Here is an 18268-nt window from a genome sequence, read left to right as displayed (position 1 = left end):
TTTCCAGCGACCTTCTGTGGAGACCAACATCAGTTGATTATCTCTCCATCCACTCCAGCAAAGACCTCTTCGCCAATGTACTCTTGACATAACTGCTGACCATCGCTCGGCAAGTTGCTTTGTATCAGTGCAATCTGACCAATATGGGGAGGCACAGGCTTTCGCCATCCGGAATGCGCAAGACCGACGGCTATATTTCGCCGTAAGACAGCCTCACCGTGATTCCCATCCCTGATATTGTCATGTACTGAGTGCATATTATCGTACGCGGCGGGTGACCCATGAAACGCATGGAGCTTGATCAGATCTTCGTACTCCGGCTAACGCAAGCTATTCGCACAAATGGCTCGGAGGGAAGTTCAACTAGCAATTCCAAGTAGAAGCGGATGGTGCGGTACTAAAATAACTGTCTCAAAATTCGTGGTATCTTGCTTTGAACTATTCGAGGAGATTGGTCAGCGTTGGTTCGCAGTGCAGTAGGTTCAATAAGCCAAGGTAACGCCAGCGTGTAGAATTCTTCTCAGTTATAGGTCCTGCATAGAGCAGAGGGTCACTAAATGACTGAACAAGTTCTTCCTTGAATGAAAACTAACCCAGTGCCGATGGCTATCGTGCCAATGATTGGATCAAAGTTGATCGTGTCAGGAGATGAACTCCGTTGTTTATCAGCCTCTAGTCATCCTGGTGTCAAAATAGCTGCAAGCTACCAGCAACGGGCCTAGGAATAGAAAATAATTTTGAAATAACATCAAGGGCTTGAGGTGGAATGTGTGTGTTCAAAAACAGAATTGATAACTACCATGCCAGGTGAAAAATCCAAACCTATGATGTCTACCTTCTAGGAAACGTGCCTCTACTAGAGGACAAGCTCACAACATGCTTGCTGCTTACCACGTCAATGTTTGAGCAGGCGCTCATGCTTTTACTTTGACTTGGATCTGTGGCAAGGATTTGTATTCCAGGAATAATTACGAGTTTGTCTTCCGTCCAGATTCATTGTTGGCATCGATTAGCAAAAATTCGCACTTGCCAAGGCCGCATGATGCTGGGGCCAGGGCTATTTCCGTCAGCGAGACCTCAGTCTCATACCGTTATATGAAAGTCATGCATCAAGGCTTTCCATCGTCTGTTATTCTAACCATATCGTAGCAGTTTTTCTTTTGAAATCCAGACAAGGTGTCCAGCTGTGGTTCAGATGTCTGCGAGGCGCGCGAGCCGTATAGCCGGTCACGACGAGCCAAGCTTTTTGGTGAGACTCGTTGTGTCAGGAGAGCCACCATACAAAAGTGTTTACGGTCCATCAATCGGCCGCACAGACATGTTTGATCCCAACTTTTCGTTCTAAACATAGATGGCTGTGACTACAGGATTTCATCTAGCCTCCATACCTAGCCTTCATCAATCAGCTCAATGTGAGGTCCAAGTACTCCTCTGCCAGGGTGAATAAGCGTGAGTTCTTGAAGGGTAAAGATACTCAATACTGAGAGTCGTAATACTTCTTCAAATTCTCGAACATTCTGTTTATTACTATGGGTTTATCAACTTCTATAAAGGTAGTAATGCCTTATTGAGGAGGTAGTGATAATCTTGGCGAACTAACATTTATTACCCTGGTGGAGGACTAGCACGCAGGCAGGCCTCCGATGTGGGGGAGACAGCCGAAACCGACTAAAGTTGACAGAATTGACAGAGGAGGCTCTTGGCTCTGAGCACAGTAGTCTTCATCACCTTAAAATAGCCTCTACATATTCGGCTCCTTTGCCCCTACCTTCTAGAAACGGCACAAGGCTCCCACACGCGGGCCATTTTGGGACCATTTGATGGCTAAGCCCTGTGAACTTCGGTCGAGCTCAACCCAGTCGCGTGCTCACTTGCTAAATAAGTCCACCAAAATGTGGATCATCATGTCTCAAACCATGCAAGTTGTTCAAAAAGTTCTAAAATTGCCGAATGATAGAGTAGTTTAGGTCGTCTTGCACCCACCTTGATGACTATCGCGAAACTAGGCTCTCCTTGGCTAACGTCTAATGTAACTGAATCACGCTGCTGATGGCCTCAACATAGGTCTCGGGATTCGTGAAAGCGGACAGAAGTTGACAAGCCCACGCGGGACAACGTACTTTGTGTAGGAAGGTTCCGCTCCACCATGCTAAACTCCCGTGCTTATTCCCATGGTAGGCCAAGAAGGCGCTAGGTGAAAGACTTCCAAGCGCTTTTGTGACCGTGCCAAGTTTGAAAGGGGCATATAATTAGTTCGAAAACTTCGTCCTAAGGATATATAAATATAAAAAACTTAGCTGTTCATTATTGATTCCCTCTGATCTCTTTCCTTCTTCATCTCATTCTTCCAACCTCTTACGTCGACTTGTTATTTCTTGCCTATTCTTTTCGATCTTCCGGCAGGTCCGACCTTCTTTGGCTTCCAAGTTTTCAGTCGTTTCTGCCTGTTTGATTCACCGAAAGCATCATTGTCAAGATGCAAATCCTGTCAACGCTCCTCCTTGTCGTGGCTGTTGCCAATGCCGTACCTACCCCAAAGCTGGGTCTTACTGTTGGCAAGCTCATAGCTCGAGCCGATGATCGCCTCGAGATTGCTCGTGCTGAGAAAGCTGAAGAAGCAGAACCAGCCAACAAACTTGATCTCCAGTCACAGTTCGATACTCCAACAGAGCTCCAAGGCGGCAACATCCAGCAAGACACGACATTTCCACCGGGTGTAAGACTCTCGCCTACCTGTGCGACAAATTCAAAGTACTGATGATGAACATGTTGTAGGCAGTTGGCGTCCTTGAAATCGAATTCTCCAACGCTGATGGTCGCACCCTCACGGTCAAAGAAAACAAAACACCGGCTGCCCCTCCTGCTGGCTTCACTGCTCTTGAGCCCTCGTCTTATCAAGTTCAGCTGAGTGGTGGCTCAGCTGATGGGTTGACTCTGTCCAAGGTGGATTTCATTCGTAACGCCAACAGTGAGTTCCATCAGTTGCCGGATCATATTCATTATAATCGGAGCTAACAACTATGACATTTCAGGCACGGTCGATATCAGCCAGGGACAGATCGGGCGTCTTTGCACCGAAACGAACACTTTCGTCATCGATCCTGCCGTAGGCGAGCTGGAGTTTGAGGCTGAGGAGAACGAACTTACCTTGACAGTCGCCAATATGAATGCTGAATGGGGCATCTTCCTACCAGATGCCGCCGCAGCAGCTCCAGCAGCGGGAGCCACGGATGGTGCGGCGACAGGAGGGGCGACAGGTGGAGCGACAAGCACAGGAAATACGCTCCTTGACCTCTTGATGAGTCTCCTCACTCGAGGCAGCACTGCATAAACGTCACAGAAGAGCATTTGAGGTTCTCACACTTACACTGTTTGAGACTTTTTCATCGATATTGTGTTTGAAGCAGAACGGGATTCGGACAGGATGTGAAGTGACGATATGCGCGATAACTGGATTCTGACCGACTTTTGTTGTTGTATTTATACCAAAGAAAACCCGGAGCTTGGGAGCTTCTTGTATATAGGTGTGTGAAGCAAGCTCCCGGTGGGCATGCGAACTGAAGTTCCTATTCTCGTCTCCGAACCGAAAGCAACTTGTATTGCAAACTTGCATCTGAAGTAGCTGGCAGTCAAGGCACAAATTTGTAGGCCAGTGAAGCATCTCTGTAGTAAGTTGACCGCTTGGAAAGCTCGAAATTCGAGATCAGGATGGCAATGTTCCAGATGTTTTATATGAGAAGAACTATGAGACATGAATGAGGACTCAAGCTTGTCTATCTTGGTACATGACCTAATATTCGTTGTTGTATTCCTGTATCTCTATCGACTTTCATTGGGCTGGACAGGGGGGTCATCGAACACCTCGAGGACCTCTCTTCCTGTTGCTGCGCCGATGCGCCGAAAGAGCCCCCTCATCTCAGCAGGTGGTCGCCAGTCTCCGACAAACCATGTGAGTCTTCTTGTCCTCATGTGCTTCGTCGGCGCCTCATATTTCACTCCCCAGTCCAGCAGTCGGCCAGTCCCAACTCCAAACCATTGTGATTTGTCCTCTGCTTGTTCTTTCACGCTTGCGTGCAGCCAAGCTCTCTTCAGTGATGGCATTTTCGCTGCAGCTCGAGCGAATGCGCTCAACATGGGTAGTACATGCTTTTCCCATGGTGCAACTCTGAATACCACAGGAGGCAACATAGATCCCCTCTGCACTCCCTCCAAACCTGCATCTCTACCCCATGTGAGAAGAGCCTGGTTTCTCATCTGCCACTCCCAATCATCTGTTTCCCAGGCTTCATCATCTTCGCGATCCTCTCTCGTTGTGGTTGATGGAGGATAATCCAGAGCTGCGATAGGACGTGCATATGGTCGAGCGTTTGCATCCGAGCAAGTTGCTGCAAAGTACCACGACCCAGCAGGACGTGTGAGCTCAAATTCGATATCAAGATCTTCTAGTTCGGGCCAAGATGGCGGCTCTGGGCGCGGATCCTTCCCGGGGTTCAGTGGCGGCGCTGGCCAGAATACTGTTGTATCGAGCAGACCCCTGACTCGCCAGGTACGTAGATTTGTTGAGAGTAACCGTAGACCACTGCTAAATGGGTCATACGTGGATGGGCTGACTAGATTTAATGGACTATCACGCTGGTCCCGAGGTTCGTGATCTGGATCAAATCCAATACTATCAAACGTGACGTGCTGCAGTGTCCTAGGGATTTTATAAACCCCAGCTTCTATTGCATCACCAAAAGCATGCCGGCTGTCGCGACGCGGGCCTTGATACATGAGCCGAAGTCGATTTTCAAGGCCGACCTCCATGTATCTGTGGTAGAAGTCATATATATTGCAAGTAAGACTTCTCAGATTTGGGAGACGAGACATAAGAGCGAGGGGCACGGTAAAGTCGATGGGCGTATGTATGCCTGATGTAACCTTGAGCCCTGTGAATGATGAAAGTTGAGGCAGTATTTCGGCATTCTTGAGATGAAGTCGCCAGCTTCTACATTTCCGGTGCTCACATGCGCCTGTTGTCCACTGCGGAAATCGCTCGACCTCGACATGTAGCTCAACGTTTCCATGCCTGTCGTCAGTGCTGTCTGACTCCCAGTCTCGTAAGAATGAGAATAAACTCGAGATCTGGGCAGAAAACTCCTCGTCGAGGGCTTTCCGCTCATCCGCAGTCTCCCAACATCCCAGGCCTGCGGGCAAAGGCCGTGCATCTTTTGGTATGAAATGCACCTGGCGCATGCACCGCCGTCGTCGCCCCGTACATATCGATTTGAATGTTGAAAAGCGACTGATATCCAGAACTACCGTTTTGAAGATCTGCCTTTCGAATGCGGCCTGCCACCGCCGACAGACAGTCGCCAGATGCGCCACGTTCCACTCCGGCACCTCTCCATCATCTGTACCGGGAATAGCTTGTTGGTCATCCAAGAGCGGATGTGTGAATTCTGCGATCAGGTCTAGAATATCTTGTGGTAGATTTTCCATCGCCTCGAAGATGGAGCAACCAACGATGGTCCTCTACGGATGAGCATTCAGCGGCGCAGGTTATAAGAAGATAAGGGCGAAGAACTGTGGATGACGTTAGATGTTTTGAGCCGTCGACGGAGTCACGAGCCCGGAATGCAGGCTGATTCGGCCGGGGCTGCCAGGCTGCCGGCGCTAAAATGACCGGCAAAGCCAAGCTACCTAGAGCACCACATATCACTAAGGCTACACATCAGGCGTAAGCCTCCAAAACGTAGGATGTTTGTCTGCATACTCAATTCCTTCTCTAAATTGTATGCTCGGGACATGCATATAACTATCTTGACATTTGACTGCTGACTACCGCGTCGTTCGGCAAACTATATAGCACACTATTCAAGAAGACCATCTACACGCTCCGGAGCTACAGCCAACGCAATGTCCTCAATATGCGCGAGTACCTGCTTGTAAGCGACGCGAATATGTTCACGAGGGATTTGTCTTGGGCACCGTTGGCCTGAAGAGACCATATCTCGGTCCTTCATGTCAGTATTGTGCTGCTTGTCCAGGCGCGAATCGCCAAGCAGCCTATTGTTGTTCCAATGACTGCAGGCTCGGATGAGATACCGATTTCAGCTTTGAACTCATCAAAATACATCCCACAAGCTAACCTTTCCATCTTTGCTGCCAGCTGCTAACCAATGAGCAGTCGTAGCGTGACGGAGTCTTCGCTCCTTCACTGTTACATCTAGAAGCCTTGGTACAACCGAACCTGGTCTCTCTGCCTGATTTGTCGTGGCCTTTACTGCCACTTCGAATCCGCGGGCGGCTTCTATGTCGGAGAAGGCAATAGCATAGCAGCCAACTTGGTGCCATTTCAACACGGCAACTTCTCGAAGAGTCTTTGTAGAATACACCCGGACCTTGGCGTCCCAGCCAGCCGTGGCGAAAACCCGACCATCCGATCGTATTCTCACGCCCTGTTGGCCAGCGTGCTTGGTGTTGATTACTTTGAGGGGGTGAGTTTCGGGCTCAGAAGGCTCATTAATGCTTGGTTGTGCTCGTGACGGCTGTGCTGCAAGCGTTGCAGACAGAAGGGACACAGGCTCCTTCGGTTGGTTTTTGTGCATAGGTCCACTGTCCTGTGAAGCTTGTTTCTGCGGTGTATTCAAAGCTTCGGCTGCTTCTACCTCTGTGTTCTCGATTAGCCCGACAGGGGGCACGAGTCGCGCTGGAAGGGGGTGCTTTGCAATAACGGCATCGGCACCCGCTGTGACGAAGTACTCAAGGCTTGGGGCGACGTCTAACGACAATATGGGTTGTGAATGAATCTGTGCTCGGTATTTGAGAGCCCAAAACCCATCCTCATTCAGCTGCGCGACTACAGCGAGGCCGTTCTCATATCCAGCCGCAATCGTCAGTTTATTGTAATGATTGAACATCGACAGAGCCATGACCATTCCGTTCTTATCGCCTAGCTTTACTGTATGCTGGCGCAGCTGTGACGGCAAGTGGAAGATGTCGATAGCTTCGGATGCAAGAGTATTGGGAACAGCGATGAGCAATTCCTCGGCGGACGCCTCATTAGAGGCGATTGGCGCACACGATGCGAAGGCGCAGAAATTCATGGTATTGACCTCGAGCATGTAGACCATCCACGGCTGCGGCCTAGAACTCACAGCTGTGTCGAGCGGCAATGATGTGCTCATAGCATTTTCATCAGCAGCGCCTAGTTTCCAGATGATGAGCTTGTTATCACGACCATGTGTGATTATCCTCTCATCGCCCCATGCAGCGATGCCCAGAATGGCATTTGTATGCGCCTGCCAGACCGCACGCGACCGCATTATAGCGAGATCCCACAGGATGACGAAGCCATCAGCATCGCCTGTAGCAAGACGATCATTGCCGCGAACGAAACTTGCAGCATGGACCTGAGCCTTGTGCCCACGGAGGATGGCTTGTGGCTGGGCCGGCGCCGCATCACTAGACATGGCTGCAGCTTTGGTGCGACCCCATTTAGTTCGAAAGAATCAAGTGGTGGCAGCAAAATACTTTCAGTCGATGTGCATTTTTCAAATGGTGATGCTGTCTTGTGGCGACGTGGTTATTCAGAGAAGGAAATTCACGATTGCTAATTCATTGTTTCCCGTTCCTGGTCCTACTACCTTAGCAAAGCCAGCGGGTTCCCCACCGTGGTGTGCCTGTGCGCCTGGACCGTTATGTGCGAGGTGCGGTGCTTACCTAGGGCGACACTCGTCAGCCTAACTAGGCAGGCCCTACTTGAAGCAGGTGTTGAGTCGTTCTTGCCAACGTTGACGACAGCTAATGCTTATTTATACATGGATGCAAAATAGAAGAGGCAGGTACGAGCTTCAATATTGTCCCGTCACTTCCTTTTCACGGAAGGAGCGGTAGCTGCTGCTCTAGGCTGGCGATACTTCACCCTCATTTCTTCTGTTTACTTCTGCTATAACCAGTTCTTTGAACAGGTGCCTGCACCTTGCAACAAACACGAAAGTCTCTATCATCAAGACAGGCAGAAGCTCACCCGTATCGAAGAGTTGCAGAATGACATCTGTAAAGGTTCAATTTGGATGGTGCAGGAAATTTCAGTTCATTTTGCCTGTTCTCGCGCACCAAAGGATACAGCATATCTGGAAGCCGCCGTTCTATACGCGCAAGACAAGATTGAGTTGACCACTAGGCATGCTGAGTGGATGGCAGCCATGCAGAAGCTCAATTGTCGCTTGCCGGGCAATCAGTGTCTCACCTCGCCCATCGACGCCCTGTTTCAGCTACGGGCGGTCTCCGGCTTCCCGATGCACGATCCATGGCAGCCGAGCTAGCGCGAACCTCTCCAGGCATCCAGGCCAACTGGACTGTCAACCCCTTGCTGTTATCAATGGAGAATAAAGCAAGGGTCCCGGTTGTCCTCAGAATCCCAACTACGGCTCCATCTGACCCGTGGGCGTAGGCTTCACAAATCTGGGGTGGATTGATAGGCCATCCCGAGGTATTGCTGTACAGCTACCACTGTCAGGATTGAACTATCAGGATTGAACGGAGCCTTCCAGTCCCGACGCAACTACTGCGCTATCAGTGAACAGACAAAGAGAACGATGTTCGATCTAGCCTCGCTCTTACTGTGGTCTTTTGCACTGACATCCTACGGCATACATACTTTCAAGTGCTATTTCGGTACATGTCACATGCGTTGATCCAAGAACTTGTCATCCAAGATCGACAAGATCCTATCTGGGAGGGCTGGGTAGCGTTCAGTGCCCCTGTCAGCCCTTCCACTTCCCAACGCCTTGATCTGGCTCACCTTGAAAGATACAGAGGGCGGGAGGTGTAACCTTAAGTTTCTCCATCCATCCCTCAACTTGAGAGTATGAAGACTGATCGACGCTGGCACAACGCCATGCCACGAGAGTTCGTCGTGGTTGAACCACTGGGTAGCTCCTATCTCTAACAAATCAGCGGTCTATCCCAACAGCTCTATGCACCGAAGTACAACTCTTTCCCCAATTGGCGGGCAGTAGCCGACTGGGCTATGTTGGAGATTGGGGAGGGTGTCACAAAGAGAGAATTGCAGAATCTCACATAGGCGACTCAAATGGAGCTTTTCTTCAAATCGTTCATCCCGGTTGATTGAGCTGGCGATATAAAGTATACGATTCCCTATCCTGCTACAGACTTATCGTTGAAATGCGAAACAACTTTCCATCGGCCTTCCGGACGGAAAACAGAGACTTGGCGGAAGGCTTGGAAGCCCCAGGCCCGCCTCGGAATGCTGTGTTCCCGGCTGGAAGGGCCCTGATCTGCACGGCGCCTTCGTTCTTCCTCAGAGTGGTACAAGTACCACCTTGCACCTGGGCCTGCATTTCTTCGTACATCGGTTTGCCAGGGTTCGAATGATCTCCTGGCTTTCAGTTCACCAAACCAAACGCCCACTAGCCCATGATATTCCGGTTACAGTGAAGTGGAAACAACAGAAGTCACGCGATAAGCCTGACTGAACACTTTCGGAACGAAATTCCTCTACTTGTATCAATCCCAGCATACTGTGGGATCTTTGGGCTGTGTACGGGAAGCATTAAATTGATGTCTGTGGGGGAACTCAAGATCCAGTGGACCGCTAAGAGCACCAACGCCGGCTTTGTCAACGCTAAATGCCCTGCTGGCGGGGAATGAGGGCGGTTTGATAATGGTCGCTATCTGATCTCTTCTGAGTGGGGTTTCTTGAAAACCCCTTCGTCATTCGGAATCGTCTCTTCCTGCCTCACGGGGAATTTCGTCGCGTTTCGTTATTCACACCATCATCCATCCATGTGACCCCATGTTTGAAATATCATGAATCAGGGAACTGTTTGCTGGTCAATCTACAGGAGTAGACCGTACAGTGCCTTGGCTGGTGTACCCGGCTTCCGGCCTCAATCATCGTCAGCGCCGAAACGCAGGCGATCAAACTGGGCAAGACGCTACACAGCCTCATTGATAATGACGAGAAACTTAGACTTACCTAACAGCTCCTGTACCGAGGGTAAAGAAAAAGCAAGGGGACCTCAGTAGGCGGGTGAGAATTCATTATTCGCAGACCATTGACTGCTTCCTTTTTACTGCGCTATCATTGCTATCAATGTTCCGAGGTTTAGCTAGATAGCATTGCAAGCCGACCTCAAATTTCTTACGCAACTTCTCTAGGGACTCTGCTACGCATCTGCACGCTCTAGGCCTGAGCAAATTGATCCTTCGGCATCGGGAAGAGCAAGTAACGCCCGGAGTACGGAGCATTCCTCAGACGAAGAACAGTTCATACGCACCGGGGGCCCCTGTGTCTTCCGCTCCAAGTTGCCCATCCGGCCGCCCCTGGTCAGCCACTCGTCTTTAGTGCGCCAGGCCAGCACAAGCCCCAAGAGGAAGGCACATACACCTACAAGTCATTGAGAGTCTGATTGGCCAGACCCCTGGATGATCTACATCAGCTTACAACCTCTTGGTGGAAAAAGCAACAGTTAATGAAAGGCGAGCGTCGCTACATCTAAGGCGGTGCCAACCATCGAAGAACATCAAAGTCGAACAAACGCACTTCTCTACATCGTCGATTCCGCATGTCTAGCTGCAGTACACCCACAACACTAGACATTGGGAGTACAGCACTAATGCTGCAGCTCTCGCTCGCCCTTCCGTCATCTTGTCTCTGTCGTCCCGCGCCATAGGTCTAAAAGAGGCGTTTGATTGTTACGCAGAGTACAATCCAGAGTCTCGCATTTCGACAGACTGTACGAACTGCAATGCCCAAGCACACTACTCTGTCATAGCCTGGCTGGCTCGCTTAAACCATCAATCGTCATCTTCCAGTCATTTGACTTGAGTTCTCGCGCGCTTCAAGGCACTCGGCAAGGAGACAGGCTTTGAAGGTTGCAAATTTGGTAGCCTCATCAACAGGGTGGCTTGCCGCCGTTCTCTCATTGAGAAGCACCCAGTGCATAGAGGCGTGTATTTTAACCAAAGAACGCCGCAATTGTCTCGAGCGGTTGTCTTTGCGAAAGTCATATTTCGTTCAACGAGTGAACTGTGAGGTTGGGAGGCTTACCAGTCGGAGTTTGGTGACAGCAGAGCCCACTTATTGCCGTCCGTCCCCGAGTGAGACATCTGAGTTTGAAAGACATAATCCTAGGAACGGTGGCATTCCTTGACATTTGAATGGCCTTCGTCTCTGTACCCGAACCCAACACAAATCTCGATTTCCGATCAGCGTCGTTCTAGATCTCGACAATTGTTGCTCTTCTTTCTGACAACCTAGGAATCCTAGGCCTAAGAAACGTGCTCGATTCAGTCTCTGTTCCTATGACGCTCATCAGATTGGCAAGTATACACGACTTCTGTCTCCGAGCCGTTGAGCAATTGTCACCATCCGGCACGGCCTACTGCAGATCTTACTCTTGAGAGAGCCTCGTATATCACCACTGACAACCTGTCAAACGTCTTTCTATACGCACTGCTGACCTGTTCACGGCTACGTCGTAGTCGTGGCTGCCTTTCCAGGCTCGACGAGCGTCGTCGTGCCGGGCTATCAGCCCGGCGCGGTGAGCAGTAGACACCAGCAGCGTCATCTTCACTCGCTTTCCCATTCTCATCCTGCCGTTCCTCGCCCACCACAACACTTCGCACACCAGCTCGAGCAGCATGTGGACGACGATCTCTCCTCTTCTTATACAATTAGTCCTAATAATTACACAACCGCACCACAAGAGGAACTTGAGGCGCCACCTGTCAAACGCTTAAAGACAGGATACGAAGAAGATATGCGCAGGGCCGCCAACTCGTCCAAGGTACCTGACCAACCACGGACTACTGCTGGAAGACAGGTCTACGCAAATGACCTGGTGACCGGACCAAGGACAATGGAGAGGAGGACAACTGTGGGACATGTCACCGGAGGCCCAACGAAAGCGGGAGGAACGGGAGCCGGCGGCGGCAGTGGGCCCGCAACGGTCGTACCCGTGGTAGCATCCAGCAAACCGAAGCGTGTTCGCACAGGTTGCTTAACGTGTCGAGAACGACACCTCAAATGCGACGAGGGAACTCCGGACTGTCTGAACTGCCGAAAGAGCAACCGAGAGTGCAGACGTGGCGTACGCCTGAACTTCATAGACATCCAAGTCAAAAGTCCGCCATACATCCCCCCAGCGGTCGAATGGAGTGGTACGTATCTCCCGTACAACGTAGCGAGTGAACGCTGTAAGGTTTTCTCCGGCAGCGTACATTGAGAACTGACATTGGTGTAGTGCAATTTCAGGACGAGTCACGTCTCATAGCCTCCGAATACCAGGGCGGCCTGGGCCTTTATACACGGTTAGATCATCAAGATATAACACCACCCCGAGAGACTGATTTGGAGGCCGTCTTGCGGCAACAAACGAAAGAGAACAATTCTGGGCCCAACGCGTTCATAGACGGCGGCCATAGGACACAACAGATACAAGGAGCCCGAGGACTGTATTATTCAGGCAATATGCAATTACCAAATCATGTGGATTTTTCAGGATATGAAGGTTCTCAGCAACAGAACACATCACGGAAGAATAGTGATGCATATCTGTCAACGGGGCCTGGGCCCTCTCTAGCAGCAATGCACTTAAATACTGGAACAGGAGCTGCGGGCGCTGGATTCAGCCTCTCGGCATTGCAGGATCAACACTTCGCCTCACGAGGCGAACTTGCTCCAGGAAATCACAACTATAAATCAAGTGATGTTTCGAGCGTTGCGTCCTCACTTGTCCCCCAAGGCGTTGCACCGTCATCGTCCGAATCATTCCAAGGAGGACCCGGCGGAACTGGGCTAGATGTTCACGATGCTCTCATAATGCCTGAAGGCGACAAAGCTACTGGTGAACGAGACTTTCTCAATTCTGAAGAAGAGATTCATTACATGCATGTCTTCATCGAAGAAGTTGGGGTGTGGATGGACAGCTTGGACAATAACAAGCACTTCAGCAGAATTATCCCATACCTAGCCCTGAAATCGCCAATGCTTCTTAACGCATTCCTCGCATGCGGTGTCAAGCATCTCACTCTTGTCAATTCTCAATACAACGACGATAGGGCCTTGTTTTATTATGATACGGCTACGACACAACTTCTTCGCAGTCTGCAGAACCCGGATCGTAACACGGCTGAATGCGCCACCACCGCAGTTGTTCTGAACGTTTACGAGATCATGAGTGAGAAGCCAACTGCACGAATGAGCCATATTGCTGGCGCGCGCGCCCTCATCCGAGAGTGTGGATGGAATGCGAAGAGTACCGGAATCGGGGCCGCATGCTTCTGGCTTAATATAGGCATGGAGGTTCTCAGTTGCCTAGCTTTCAACTGGCAAACAGCATGGGACCCAGACCAATGGGGTCTTGACATGGACGTGCTGCTGAATATGGAGGATGGGAACGCGGATGGGGCAGGACGTACCGATCGCATGGACCTCGGCGGAGGGGGTGCCGAGGAACTCTGGGTACATCGCATTTTCTATATTGTTGCCAAGATTGCAAACTTCCGTGCCAATATTCCGAGATTCCAAGAGCCCTCCCCTCACGACGAGCAGGTACGGCTGCAGAGTCGATACACGGAATGGAAACGGTTGAGAGGCCTTTGCGACACGTGGAACAGCAACTGTCCTAGACCTATGCGGCCTTACGGATATGCACCTGCCAACCAATCAAGAACCGGATCAGCGTTCCCGAACATATGGTGAGCATCCTGTCAATGTTTTAGGAGGACAACTTACGTCTAGAAAGAGTACTGACACTGTGATAGGCTTATAAAACGCGCTGCTGTGATCGGCCGCCTTTACTACCACACAGCCATGTGTCTCTTAGCGCAAATCGATCCTCTGTCGTCTCGTGATAATGAACAGAACCGCACTATCCAAATACACCATGCGCACCAGGTGTGTGGCATTGTGGCCCACACCAAGGATCGTGGTGTAGCAAGTGTCGCCATCCGCTCGCTCGCCATTGCTAGCTCGGTGCTCACAAAACGTCATGAACAAGAGGAAGTGATAGACATTCTAGACCGCATCAACAAAGAGACCGGTTGGCGTCTAGGAAAGGTGCATGATGAGCTCAAAAAGGCATGGGGTTGGGAAGGCGTTGCAGCACCAGGTGCTCCCTTGCCGATTCCACAGCCGACTCAGAAGGGCCATGGATCATCCTCTGCACCGATAGCAAAGTCGTTTCTCATTCAACGGCAACAACAACAACAACAAGCTCAGCACCAAGCCCAAGCCACAGGTTCCGGACCAGTGCCAATGGTGACAGCTACAGCGGCAGCACCAGTCCAGGCTCCTCGACCAAGGCCGCTCGTCAACCCCTTACTCGCTCAAGCGGACTTCAATTTACCTAATCACCCGTATCAAAACTGGTACGAGCCCCCCAATCGATCAAACGCAGCCTATAATAGCCAGGGGTTCTGGCCTACTCAGTAATCTGGAACCGAAGACCACTCGCAGAGCGATGGCATACCTAATCCAACCGAAATTCAATACGACAATAATCAGGATACGTGACGCCTTTAAGCATCCTATGGGCGAACCGAGCGAATGGAATATAAACTTAAGCAAATGGACCTACAGTAATGAATGTGCGACAATTCTTCTGTCCAACTACCTCTGCTAAGACATTTTAACATGAAGATCGAAATCATGTACACACATAGACTAGCATCTTGCATTAGGAGACTCACGGCCTTTCTTATGACGGATTTTGCATGAGCCAGGCGGCCTTTGTTTTTTTCATATTGGAGTTTTTTTTGGGGGGGTATTCTGGGCTGGGTATACCTAGGTTGCTCGAAGATACCCACGATCAAAAGCTCCTTGAAGCTAAGGAGTATGAAGACAGATTTAAATCAATCATGTTTTATTTGGTGTCATCAATGCTTTTGCTCTATGATCCATTCTTAAGTCTATGTGTCTACCAGCGGCCGCACCCTTCCCGGGCTCGAGCCATAGAACCAATCCATGAAAGCAAGATGCAGTATCGCCAAAAGCAAGCCGGCGGTATTTCCTCCTGACGCCATTGCCTATGGACTGTATTAATCATTACGTCTCATCAGTAATTAGGCGGAATTCCGATGCTATGTGCTCTACTCTACGCCTTGTGACCATCCTCAACCTGCACCTCGGCAACCGTGCTGCCCTCCTTCATCTCAGGTAGCTCCTCGACCTCCGCGGGCGGGATGACGATGCCGTACTTCTCGTAGGGGAAGTTCTCCAGGTTGAGCATGTATTCGGCCCAGCCGTCGCCGACCTCGCCGACCTGGTGCAAATCCACCTCGCCGGCCTCACCAGTGCTACCGGCAAGCACCTCGGGCTCGCGGCCAGCGTATTCCTCCTTCAGCTTAGGATGGGGGACCCAGACGACGCGCATGCCGGCGCGGCGGCCGGCCTCCACGCCGGGGACGCTGTCCTCGAAGACGAGGCACTCCTCGGGGGTGATGGGCGTCTCGCCCGCGGGCAGGCTGTCGTTGATGGTGCTCAGCGCGAGGTGGTAGATGTCGGGCAGCGGCTTGCCGCGGCCGGGCGGGATGCGCTTGTCGTCGCCGAGCACGCGGCGCTGCGTCTCGAAGACGGAGAACAGCTCGGTCAGGTGGTTCGTCTTGAGGCGGAAGTTGGCCTCGTGCGAGGAGGTGGCGAGCGCAATGTGGACGCGGTGGGCGCTCTCCTTGGTCTTGTCGGCGGCGGCGGTCTTGGTGTCCCAGTAGCGGGTGCGGCCCAGATCGCCCAGCAACTTGGGCACACCAGGCAGAGCCTTGGCGCCGGGGAAGTGCTCACGCTGCAGTTTGCTCAGCTGCTCGATGTACTCTTCGCCGGTGATGGGCAGCTTGGCCCAGTCGTTGAAGATCTTGTTGGCGGCGGGGCCGGGGCGACCTTGCAGCTTCGCCTTGATGGACCACGGCAGCGAAGGGCGGTTGTACTTCTCGAGCATGAGGTTGACGCACAGCGTGTAGATGTCTTCGGTATCGAGCAAGAGGCCGTCCATGTCGAACAGACAGGCCCGAATCGGCGGGAAGCTGGTGAGAAAGACCGATATTAGCGCTCATGTTCAGTTTGGGAATTGAGCGAGCCAACAGCTTCAGGGAGCCATTGAACTTACTCAGTGCGAGGCGCCATGGTAATTGCTTGTCTGTGAGATGAGCTGATTGAGGGCAAGCTGGCCGAGGAGTTTAGGAAGAAGCCTTGCGCGCTTGATTCTTGTTTAATCGCTCAGGGAAGAATCAGGACCTCACGATGAAAGTGAGTCAATCGGCCAAAAAGGTTGGGGATGGCGGGGGAGGGGTAGAATGGATTTTAGAGGATGAAAATTCCCCGCTAACCGTCGGGTTCCAGCGGCAGGGAAGGTGCGATAAGGTGCGATAACGGATGCAGCCGAGCGTTAATTAACGGCAGGACAGGGCATTTGCAGCAAAGTTGGACCCGGCCAGGCACATGTAGTAAGGACCAAGATTAGCGCGTCATCTACGGAAAGCCTCCCTCCACGAAGAGCTACAACTGCAAGTTTTCCCACCTCGGCCGGGAGCCACAAGTGATTATGGCTGGATCAGACAACAGAAAGGACGGCAAGGCTGCAGAGGAGAACATCGAGACGGATGAGCTGCAGAAGGAGGCCGAGGTAGCTCGTTTCTCGCCAGAGGAAGAAGCTGTGAGTGCAATCAACCCCGTCGTCGAGAACGGAAATGGTGGCGCGAGATCTAGCTGACTAGTTTTGTTTTATGACAGGAGCTCGTGACAGAATCGAACACACACAAGACCGAGGCGAACGATCTTTTCATGAAGGGGAAATACGAGACTGCCATCACGAAATATGACGAGGCCGTTGCTGTCTGCCCAAGCTACCTCAACTACGACCTCGCTGTGCTCAAGTCAAACATCTCCGCCTGCCACCTGAAGTTGGAAGAATGGAAGGACGCCATAAAGAGCGCCACGGCAGCTATTGATTCTTTGGCTAAGGTCGAGAAGGAGGATGCAGAGCAAGAAGCAAAGGATAAGGAGGCTCAGCGGATAGAAGAAGAAGTCGAAGAAGAGATAGTCAGCAGTGGTGCTACTCAAGCTGCACCTGCTCCGCCAAAGGAGGAAGACGCTGCTGAAATGTCAAGGCGCAAACGGAAAGAGGATATTTTGCGCATACGAGCAAAGGCGTTGATGCGTCGAGCGCGAGCGAGAAGCGAAGCCGGCGGATGGTCGAACCTCTCCGGGGCCGAAGAAGACTACAAGATCCTTGCAGGGTTGACGAACCTCAGTCCTGCGGACAGGAAGATTGTACAGACACAGCTGAGACTACTGCCGCCAAGAACAAAGGCTGCTCAGGAGAAGGAGACGGCCGAGATGTGGTCGAAGCTGAAGGATGTAAGTTATTCCTCAACACTGGTAGGACACGTTGATCAGTAGTGCTTATCCCTCTTTTACAGCTGGGCAATGGCATTCTAAAACCATTTGGCCTAAGCACGGAAAACTTTCAAATGGTGAAAGACGACAAGTCGGGCGGGTATAGCATGAACTTCAAGCAGCAATAACTTCTGAGACAACATATATCGTTCATGATAGGCAGTTGGAAACAACAGGCTAACTAGCTAATTGCGCAAAGTGAATTTGCGTCGCCCCAATATCAAACACAGTCAGGACGTTGTTCATGAATGTGTCGCCTAGGGTAAAGGGTCCCGTCCCACCATCTTGTACGCCAACTAAGCACATACCTGCCGGCGTGGCAAAACGTTGTTGGTCCTGTATGAGCATATCAATGGCGCTGATGTTCAACACTTGACCGCCAATTTTGATGCCCATAGATGGTACACTCGCATTGCAGGGCGCAACCGCTACCCCTATCGTCGTGTCGAGTGTAGCTGGAGGGTCAAACAGGGCATGGATTTCCTGAACCATTTCTATCCAAGTTGTCAGCTCTTTACAAAACCCGAGTGTTGATGTCAAGATTCAATGAGCGTACCTGTGGGAAGAAACATCAAAGAGGTGCCGCTATCAACAAATGCCGGGAATATGGTGTCGTTAACCGTTGGCGCTTGACCGGGTGCCCCAAAGATGTATGCATCAGCCTCGATAGTGTAAAATGACAATTCAGTGGCCTCTTTTGGGTTCCTTTGGAGTTGACGCTATCAGTGCAAGTGTGTTAGCTACGGCGGCGTATGCTTCAGCAATAATTAAGCCCCCAGTACTCACGATGAGAATCGGCGTGGTAGCAAATGGAGAGTCCAGGATCATAGGCGGCACGCCGCCTAAAGCCAACATGCCACCATTTCC

The 18268-nt window shown here is 51.2% G+C and overlaps 3 protein-coding genes across 3 annotated transcripts; 2 read left to right on the top strand and 1 right to left on the bottom strand.

Moving 5' to 3' along the window:
- Window positions 1–2476: 2476 nt before the first annotated feature.
- UCRPA7_7065 (putative accumulation-associated protein) lies at window positions 2477–3331 on the top strand (the record flags this gene model as incomplete). Its single annotated transcript, XM_007919600.1, has 3 exons — window positions 2477–2716; window positions 2776–2968; window positions 3033–3331. 3 exons carry the CDS (start codon window positions 2477–2479, stop codon window positions 3329–3331), a joined length of 732 nt encoding a protein of 243 aa, XP_007917791.1.
- Window positions 3332–15107: 11776 nt separating this feature from the next.
- Window positions 15108–16129, bottom strand: UCRPA7_7064 (putative haloacid dehalogenase-like hydrolase protein; the record flags this gene model as incomplete). Its single annotated transcript, XM_007919599.1, has 2 exons — window positions 15108–16029; window positions 16113–16129. The coding sequence occupies 2 exons, from the start codon at window positions 16127–16129 to the stop codon at window positions 15108–15110; spliced, it is 939 nt and encodes a 312-aa protein (XP_007917790.1).
- A 418-nt stretch (window positions 16130–16547) lies between these two features.
- On the top strand, window positions 16548–17529 carry UCRPA7_7063 (putative tetratricopeptide repeat protein 1 protein; the record flags this gene model as incomplete). The annotated part of the gene is made up of 3 exons (XM_007919598.1): window positions 16548–16658; window positions 16736–17362; window positions 17425–17529. 3 exons carry the CDS (start codon window positions 16548–16550, stop codon window positions 17527–17529), a joined length of 843 nt encoding a protein of 280 aa, XP_007917789.1.
- Between the last annotated feature and the right edge of the window lie 739 nt (window positions 17530–18268).

The sequence above is a fragment of the Phaeoacremonium minimum genome (assembly GCF_000392275.1).
Source record: "Phaeoacremonium minimum UCRPA7 unplaced genomic scaffold PA7_03_scaffold_496, whole genome shotgun sequence".
NCBI classification, from domain to species: domain Eukaryota; kingdom Fungi; phylum Ascomycota; class Sordariomycetes; order Togniniales; family Togniniaceae; genus Phaeoacremonium; species Phaeoacremonium minimum.
This window is presented reverse-complemented; position numbering and strand designations above follow the sequence as displayed.